At 51.3% G+C, this 9,470-nt stretch overlaps 1 protein-coding gene across 5 annotated transcripts in view; it reads right to left on the bottom strand.

Annotated features, from left to right (window-relative positions):
* Window positions 1-3,315: 3,315 nt before the first annotated feature.
* The window catches only part of GSE1 (Gse1 coiled-coil protein), a 226,928-nt gene continuing 220,773 nt past the window's right edge, over window positions 3,316-9,470 (bottom strand). For all 5 annotated transcript variants that reach the window (XM_075326235.1, XM_075326238.1, XM_075326237.1 and 2 more), the window contains 4 exons: window positions 7,150-7,581; window positions 6,716-6,997; window positions 6,257-6,360; window positions 3,316-4,886 (listed from right to left, as the gene is read on the bottom strand). In XM_075326235.1, the coding sequence (XP_075182350.1) occupies window positions 4,752-4,886; window positions 6,257-6,360; window positions 6,716-6,997; window positions 7,150-7,581 (953 nt within the window). In that variant the 3' untranslated portion in view covers window positions 3,316-4,751. The remainder of the gene's footprint in view (window positions 4,887-6,256; window positions 6,361-6,715; window positions 6,998-7,149; window positions 7,582-9,470) is intronic.

Genomic DNA, 9,470 nt, shown 5'->3' with positions numbered 1-9,470 from the left:
GCTCTGTCATTGCCTCAATGTCTCAAGGAGATTTCCTTGCATCAATAGACATCAAAGATGCTTATCTCCACGTGCCGATTGCTACAGAGCACCAACGTTTCCTACGTTTCGTGATAGGAGACGACCATCTCCAGTTCGTAGCTCTGCCATTTGGTCTGGCGACAGCCCCACGGGTTTTCACCAAGGTCATGGCGGCAGTGGTAGCAGTCTTGCATTCTCAGGGTCATTCGGTGATCCCTTACTTAGACTATCTACTTGTCAAAGCACCCTCTCAAGAGGCATGCCAACACAGCCTGAATGTTGCGCTGGAGACTCTCCAGACTTTCGGGTGGATCATCAACTTTTCAAAGTCAAACCTGGCACCGACTCAATCACTAACGTATCTTGGCATGGAGTTTCATACTCTCTCAGCGATAGTGAAGCTTCCGCTGGACAAGCAGCGGTCTCTACGGACAGGGGTGCAGTCTCTCCTTCAGGGTCAGTCGCACCCCTTAAGGCGCCTCATGCACTTCCTAGGGAAGATGGTGGCAGCAATGGAGGCAGTCCCGTTCGCGCAGTTTCATCTGCGTCCACTTCAATGGGACATTCTCCGCCAGTGGGACGGGAAGACAACTTCCCTAGACAGGAAAGTCTCCCTTTCTCAGACGGCCAAGGATTCTCTGCTATGGTGGCTCCTTCCCACCTCATTAACGCAGGGAAGATCATTCCTGCCCCCATCCTGGGCAGTGGTCACGACAGACGCGAGTCTGTCAGGGTGGGGAGCAGTTTTTCTCCACCACAGGGCTCAAGGGACGTGGACTCAGCAGGAGTCCACCCTTCAGATCAATGTTCTGGAAATCAGGGCAGTGTATCTTGCCCTATTAGCCTTCCAGCAGTGGCTGGAAGGAAAGCAGATCCGAATTCAGTCGGACAACTCCACAGCGGTGGCATACATCAACCACCAAGGAGGGACACGCAGTCGGCAAGCCTTCCAGGAAGTCAGGCGGATTCTGATGTGGGTAGAGGAAAGAGCATCCACCATATCAGCAGTTCACATCCCGGGCGTAGAAAACTGGGAAGCAGACTTCCTCAGTCGCCAGGGTATGGACGCAGGGGAATGGTCCCTTCACCCGGACGTGTTTCAGGAAATCTGCCGCCGCTGGGGGGTGCCGGACGTCGACCTAATGGCGTCTCGGCACAACAACAAGGTCCCGACCTTCATAGCGCGGTCTCGCAATCAAAGAGCTCTGGCGGCAGACGCCTTAGTGCAAGATTGGTCGCAGTTCCAGCTCCCTTATGTGTTTCCACCTCTGGCACTCTTGCCCAGAGTGTTACGCAAGATCAGATCCGATTGCAGCCGCGTCATACTCGTCGCCCCAGACTGGCCGAGGAGGTCGTGGTACCCGGATCTGTGGCATCTCACGGTCGGCCAACCGTGGGCACTACCAGACCGTCCAGACTTACTGTCCCAAGGGCCGTTTTTCCATCGGAATTCTGCGGCCCTGAACCTGACTGTGTGGCCATTGAGTCCTGGATCCTAGCGTCTTCAGGATTACCCCAAGGGGTCGTTGCCACCATGAGACCGGCTAGGAAGTCCACTTCTGCTAAGATCTACCACAGAACGTGGAAGATTTTCTTATCCTGGTGCTCTGCACAAGGAGTGTCCCCCTGGCCATTCGCGTTACCTGTCTTTCTTTCCTTCCTACAATCTGGGTTGGAAAAGGGCTTGTCGCTCGGCTCCCTTAAAGGGCAAGTCTCGGCACTATCCGTGTTTTTTCAGAAGCGTCTAGCACGACTTTCTCAGGTGCGCACGTTCCTGCAGGGGGTTTGTCATATCGTACCTCCGTACAGGCGGCCGTTAGATCCGTGGGATCTAAACAAGGTCCTTGTTACTCTCCAGAAGCCGCCCTTCTAGCCTCTGAGGGATGTGTCACTTTCTCGACTCTCACAGAAAGTGGCCTTTCTGGTAGCGATCACATCTCTTCGGAGAGTGTCTGAGCTAGCAGCGCTGTCATCCAAAGCTCCTTTCCTGGTGTTCCACCAGGACAAGGTAGTGCTGCGCCCCATTCAGGAGTTTCTCCCTAAGGTGGTATCCTCTTTTCATCTTAATCAGGATATCTCCTTGCCTTCCTTTTATCCGCATGCAGTTCATCGGTATGAAAAGGATTTACATTTGTTGGATCTGGTGAGAGCACTCAGAATCTACATTTCCCGCACGGCGCCCCTGCGCCGCTCGGATGCACTCTTTGTCCTTGTCGCTGGTAAGCGCAAAGGGTCGCAGGCTTCCAAAGCCACCCTGGCTCGATGGATCAAAGAACCAATTCTTGAAGCCTACCGTTCTGCTGGGCTTCCGGTTCCATCAGGGCTGAAGGCCCATTCTACCAGAGCCGTGGGTGCGTCCTGGGCATTACGACACCAGGCTTCGGCTCAACAGGTGTGCCAGGCAGCTACCTGGTCGAGTCTGCACACTTTCACCAAACATTATCAGGTGCATACCTATGCTTCGGCCACGCCAGCCTAGGTAGAAGAGTCCTGCAGGCGGCAGTTGCCTCCCTATAGGGGAGGGCTGTCTTCGCAGCTCTAACATGAGGTATTTCTTTACCCACCCAGGGACAGCTTTTGGACGTCCCAATCGTCTGGGTCTCCCAATGGAGCGCCGAAGAAGAAGGGAATTTTGTTACTTACCGTAAATTCCTTTTCTTCTAGCTCTTATTGGGAGACCCAGCACCCGCCCTGTTGTCCTTCGGGATTTTTGGTTGTTTTTCGGGTACACATGTTGTTCATGTTGAATGGTTTTCAGTTCTCCGACGTATCTTCGGAGTGAATTTGTTTAAACCAGTTATTGGCTTTCCTCCTTCTTGCTTTTGCACTAAAACTGGTGAGCCAGTGATCCCACTGGGGGTGTATAGCCAGAAGGGGAGGGGTCTTACACTTTTTAGTGTAATGCTTTGTGTGGCCTCCGGAGGCAGTGCTATACACCCAATCGTCTGGGTCTCCCAATAGGAGCTAGAAGAAAAGGAATTTACGGTAAGTAACAAAATTCCCTTCTTCTGTGATTAAAAAAAAAAAAAAGCACGCGCAGTGAAAAATAAAGCGGTTTCCACCGCTCAAAAAAAGGTTACATGCTGCGTTCTCTCTGCAGCATCAAAATACCGACGCTGCGTTGTCCAGCGGATGCAACGCTGACACTTGCGTTACAGTGCGTTGTCCATACAAGTCTATGGAGAATAGCGCAGTGCGTTAACGGACTGCACTATTCTCCATAGTGACGGACGGCGCTGAACGCAAGTGTGAAAGTAGCCTGATTCACACTAGCGACGGTGCGATCTTTGCAGAGGGCAGCTTTTGGATTAGGAAAACATTGCCAGTCTCTTACAGGAACAGCGCTGCCCCTAACCAGGCATGGTCTTCTGGGGGTAAGGAAAGATCGGACCGGTTGCATTTAGGCTATATGCGCACTAGAAAGTGACTATTTCTTAAGACTAAAACGGACCCTCTGAAAGAATCCCGCACCCGCAGTAAAAAAAATGCAACAAAATCTGCATGCAGTTTTGTCTTTTTTTTGCAGATTTTTACCGTTATCTATGGCAGAAACCGAAGTGACATGATCATTAAATCCGCAGCGGAAAATCCACAGGTAAAGAAAACCTCCGTGTGCGCACAGCATTTTTTTTTAAAACCCATAGTATTTGCTGGGGAATGACTGCAGCAATGTTAGACACATTTTCTGCAGCAAATCCGCAGCGTGCGCACAGGGCCTTACACCGCAAATCTTGGCAGCGCTCCCCAGTACCAATCTGCGCAGTAAATGACTCCATTCATTGACAGGCAGCACAGTCTCCATTTTTTTTACATTTAATTTTCTCTCCAAAATAAAAACAAAAAACCATGATATATTCCTGACCAGCAGCGGATCACAAACACAAAATTGCAAAGTGACGGGGACAAATGGGGCTGGAAAAAAAAAAAAAAAAAAAAAAGACGAAGCGATAAATGGCAGGCTTTTCTCTTTATAACAATAATTAATGTAATAAAAACATACAAAACCCTTATTTTTTTTATTATGTACAGTAATGGGTGGGTGAAAGCACCTGATTATTCCGTCTCGTGTGATGGGGGAGGGGTAGTAGCAGCTTCGCAATGATACCTCAACCATCCGCAGCTAATAATTAACGCAATGAAGGTACCTTTCATCAGACATCAGGCGTAAGTGCATTCCTGCCGCAAGCTGCAAAGCCCCGCAAGGACAATTCATGTGGATAGAAGTCCTCTAGAATCTCCGGAAATTTATAACATCAATGATAAGAAGACAATGGCCGTATTCTGGCAGAAAAATAACAATGTAGCATGGGAGACGTCAATAAGGAACAAGTGATAAATAAAAACCCGCACGTGGCAGCGACAGCACGATGGCGATGAAGGAAGGAAGCCCCCGCAATGGTCCAGTCCCCGGGCAGACGCCGGCACACGACGCCGGAGCCGCACATAGCCGCAGCTTTGCTGCAAGTCAGGGCTGGAGCTTTTCATTGCCGATCTCCCTTGATCCTTTGAGTCATGCATGGCACATTCATATATATATATATTTATATAATTTTTGTCTTTTATTTTTCTCCCCGTGATGTGCAGGAAGTAAAGTGGGTGGCTTTTTTTTTTCTTCTTCTTTAGTTTTTCTCCTTTTTGTTCCTCCCAGTGAAAAATATTAAATATCAAGATAATAAAATAGATATTTCTATACTGTAAGTCCAGGGCTAGTGCAAGAAGATGAGGGGGTGTCACCTGGGGTGGCCTCGGAAATAACCCCTGGACCACGGCGAGGGGGGCAAAACAAGGCACTTTCTAAAGTGTTCAAGTTCAGCTTGTAACCTCTCCCGCTCGGAGGCCACTTTCTGCTTCTGGCTCATCAGATCCTGTATTGAGGAAAGGAAAAGAGCAAAAGTTACAGGGAGCGGAGACAACCCAGACCAAGGCAGAGAGCAGAGAAAACAGAGGTGCAGAGAGCAAAGACAACCCAGACCAAGGCAGAGGGTGGAGAAAACAAAGAGGTGCAGAGAGCAGCGACAACCCAGACCAAGGCAGAGAAAACAGAGGTGCAGAGAGCAAAGACAACCCAGACCAAGGCAGAGGGTGGAGAAAACAAAGAGGTGCAGAGAGCAGAGACAACCCAGACCAAGGCAGAGAGCAGAGACAACCCAGACCAAGGCAGAGAGGGGAGAAAACAAAGACAACCCAGACCAAGGCAGAGGGCGGAGAAAACAAAATAGGTGCAGAGAGCGGAGACAACCCAGACCAAGGCAGAGAGGGGAAAAAACAAAGACAATCCAGACCAAGGCAGAGAGGGGAGAAAACAAAGACAACCCAGACCAAGGCAGAGAGCAGAGACAACCCAGACCAAGGCAGAGGGCGGAGAAAACAAAGAGGTGCAGAGAGCGGAGACCACTCAGACCAAGGCAGAGAGCAGAGACAACCCAGACCAAGGCAGAGAGCAGCGACAACCCAGACCAAGGCAGAAAGGGGAGAAAACAAAGAGGTGCAGAAAGGGGAGAAAACAAAGAGGTGCAGAGAGCAGCAACAACCCAGACCAAGGCAGAGAGGGAAGAAAACAAAGAGGTGCAGAGAGCAGCGACAACCCAGACCAAGGCAGAGAGGGGATACAACCCATACATACAGAGAGAGGAAAAAAAAACAACAGTTGCAGAGAGCGGCGTCAACCCGTTAAGAAAGAGAGGAGAAAACAAAGAGGTGTAGCGAGCAGAGACAACCCACATCGAAGAGAAAAAAAAAAAAAAAAACAGTTTGGAGGCATTATGTCTGGTTGTAGAAAACTAAGGCATGTGTCCACTCTGCTTCCGTCTACACGGGGTGGGGAGCGGGGCTGCCGTCTGCACGGGGAGGGGAGCGGGGCTGCCGTCTGCACGGGGAGGGGAGCGGGGCTGTCGTCTGCACGGGGAGGGGAGCGGGGCTGCCGTCTGCACGGGGAGGGGAGCGGGGCTGCCGTCTGCACGGGGAGGGGAGCGGCGCTGCCGTCTGCACGGGGAGGGGAGCGGCGCTGCCGTCTGCACGGGGAGGGGAGCGGCGCTGCCGTCTGCACGGGGAGGGGAGCGGGGCTGCTGACACCCCGGTCCTGTTCATCTTCCTATATGAAGGTGATTGTAGCCGGAAGACCCCACTAGGGGAATGCTCTTCCTCCTGCTTCCACCTCCCTCCATTACGTGTATTTTGCTCTCTCCTGCAGACACAGCAGCCGCGGTTGTGCAGCAGATGGCGGTCTGTTACTTACCGCCATGCGGTGCGATATCTGCTCGGCCGTCAGGCTCAGGTTATAGTGCTGAGCTTCTAGGCGCTTGCACTGCGTCTCCAAAACTTGGCGTTCAAGGTTTTGTTCTGCAAAGTAATGACAATATGTGAGACCCAGAGACTTGAATCATTACATGAGACCGCCCCCCGCACACAGTGATGAGAGGTGGAAGCTTGGCATCGTTAGGGGTCTTGGCGGAGACCTCCAGGAGGCTTGTACAGAGGCGCCCCACTGGGCCTGCTGCAGTAATGCTGACCGGACACATAACGAGGGCCCCTGGAGACATATTCTAATTATTAGGCCCGCTGTGACGGTTGCCATGGTAATTTACTGGCCAGCGAGCCGGTATTTTTGCCATTGCAGTGCCTGGATGACAATGTAATCCCCGATTTTCTCATCTCTACCATTAAATTTGATGACAGCCATGTCTCCCCTCCGCACCTTCTAGATGTTCTTGGTATGCTTCTAATATTGCCTCGATTCCCTGCCATTTGGGTCGTGGTGGATCATCCACTTCATCTTCCTCCTCCTCCTCCTCCTCTTCCTCATCAGATGTCTCTTCCCCTGAGGTTGCGGCAGATTGTGGGGTCCCTCGCACCGCCCCCGGCTGGCCGTTTTGGTATGGAGCCGGGGGCCGGCTGGACTGCTGCAACTCCGGAATGTTATAATGGACGGAGGCATCGGGTTTGTGGTTCTGCTCGGCGCAGTTCATGACAGACGCTCCTGGGGACGGGGGACAAGAGACAGTTATCGGGAAACGTCTGGACCCTGCGAGGCATAAAACATCTAAATCTGCTCCACCAGGAAGCCACGTCTGCGGCAGGTGCAGTGTCCCCATCAGTCCAGGAGGGGGCAGTATGGCCGCCATCGCTTACCTTTGTGCTTCTGTAGAGCCTTCTGCGTGGACTGTAACACAGATTCGTGGAACTGATGCGCGAACTCCTCGGCTATGAACGGCTCCCAGGACTTGCTCCTGCCGTTCACGCTCTGAGACGGCTGCGCAGGATTCTCTTTGGCTGGATGCCCTCGGACAAAATTTAGGATGCTCGGGCTCCTCTTCGGTGGAGCCGCCACCGCCTCGTTCTGACGGATTTTGTCTGTGCTTACAACATTGGTGGAGGTGGCGTGGGCCGGACCCGGCAGGGGGGTCACCCTTTCCAGTTTTGGTGGCTCTTGACGTAGAAGTTCCGGAGGCTTCACGGCTTCTGGTGCGGGGACGGGGACGGCGGACGAGGTGGAGGGGACGGGAGCAGAGACCTCCGGCTGTGGCAATGGCTGGACCGTGGCCTGGTTCTCAGGGGGTGCAGCTGAAAATAAAGGGCAAAGCACAAGTCAGTAATAGTCTGTCTGCACATCACCTAATGGACTGACCGCTCCTGCAAAAGTCATGCTATACGCCGCTAATTAAAGGGGGTGTCTGTAAAATTGAAAACTGCCTACAAAAATGAAGCAACGTGGCAATTTACAACTTTTTGCATTCTTGAAAAATGGAGGAGGGATTTTTGTACTTTACACTTCCCAAGGCAAGGAGCAACTTGCATAGAGCGGCACAGAGCGGCATATGGCAGCACTCCGCTCAGGCCACAGATCTGAACTCTCGAGGCAGAAACCCCTTAAACTCAGGAAGTTACAACCAAACGCAGAACAGGGTGATCGCTGGAGTCCAACCAATCCCATGACCATGTCCCCCCATCAATTCAGCCTTTCTTATGGAGAGGTGATAACTTAACAAGTTGGGACAACCCCTTAAATACTAACTATGCACAGATGGAAGGGTGCATAATGAAAATGGCGGCAGCCATACTCCAAAATGTATAAAACTGGATACAGCAGCGGCTGCAAAACAACTGGATACAGGATACAGCAGCGGCTGCAAAACAACTGCAAACTGGATACAGCAGCGGCTGCAAAACAACTGCAAACTGGATACAGCAGCGGCTGCAAAACAACTGCAAATTGGATACAGCAGCGGCTGCAAAACCAACTGCAAACTGGATACAGCAGCGGCTGCAAAACAACTTCATACAGGATACAGCAGCGGCTGCAAAACAACTGCAAACTGGATACAGCAGCGGCTGCAAAACAACTGCAAATTGGATACAGCAGCGGCTGCAAACACAACTGCAAACTGGATACAGCAGCAGCTGCAAACACAACTGCAAACTGGATACAGCAGCAGCTGCAAAACCAACTGCAAACTGGATACAGCAGCGGCTGCAAAACAACTGCAAACTGGATACAGCAGCGGCTGCAAACACAACTGCAAACTGGATACAGCAGCAGCTGCAAAACAACTACAAACTGGATACAGCAGCGGCTGCAAAACAACTGCAAACTGCAGTTGTTTTGCAGCCGCTGCTGTATTCAGTTTACAGTTGTTTTGCAGCCGCTGCTGTATCCTGTATATAGTTGTTTTGCAGCTGCTGCTGTATCCTGTATGTAGTAGTTTTGCAGCCGCTGCTGTATCCAGTTTGCAGTTGTTTTGCAGCCGCTGCTGTATTCAAACTGGATACAGCAGCGGCTGCAAAACAACTGCAAACTGGATACAGCAGCGGCTGCAAAACAACTGCAAACTGGAAACAGCAGCGGCTGCAAAACAACTGCAAACTGGATACAGCAGCGGTTGCAAAACAACTGCAAACTGGATACAGCAGCGGTTGCAAAACAACTACAAACTGGATACAGCAGCGGCTGCAAAACAACTGCAAACTGGATACAGCAGCGGCTGCAAAACAACTGCATACAGGATACAGCAGCGGCTGCAAAACAACTGGATACAGGATACAGCAGCGGCTGCAAAACAACTACATACAGGATACAGCAGCGGCTGCAAAACAACTGCATACTGGATACAGGATACAGCAGCGGCTGCAAAACAACTGGATACAGCAGCGGCTGCAAAACAACTGGATACAGCAGCGGCTGCAAAACAACTGGATACAGCAGCGGCTGCAAAACAACTGCAAACTGGATACAGCAGCGGCTGCAAAACAACTACATACAGGATACAGCAGCGGCTGCAAAACAACTACATACAGGATACAGCAGCGGCTGTAAAACAACTGGATACAGGATACAGCAGCGGCTGCAAAACAACAACATACAGGATACAGCAGTGGCTGCAAAACAACATACAGGATACAGCAGCAGCTGCAAAAACAGAAAATGTAGAAGCATGACAGTGGTCCACGCTGGG

This window comes from Anomaloglossus baeobatrachus, chromosome 10 (assembly GCF_048569485.1).
Source record: "Anomaloglossus baeobatrachus isolate aAnoBae1 chromosome 10, aAnoBae1.hap1, whole genome shotgun sequence".
Taxonomy (NCBI): Eukaryota; Metazoa; Chordata; class Amphibia; order Anura; family Aromobatidae; genus Anomaloglossus; species Anomaloglossus baeobatrachus.
Note: the sequence above shows the minus strand (reverse complement) of the source record. Positions and strands in the feature narration are given on the sequence as shown.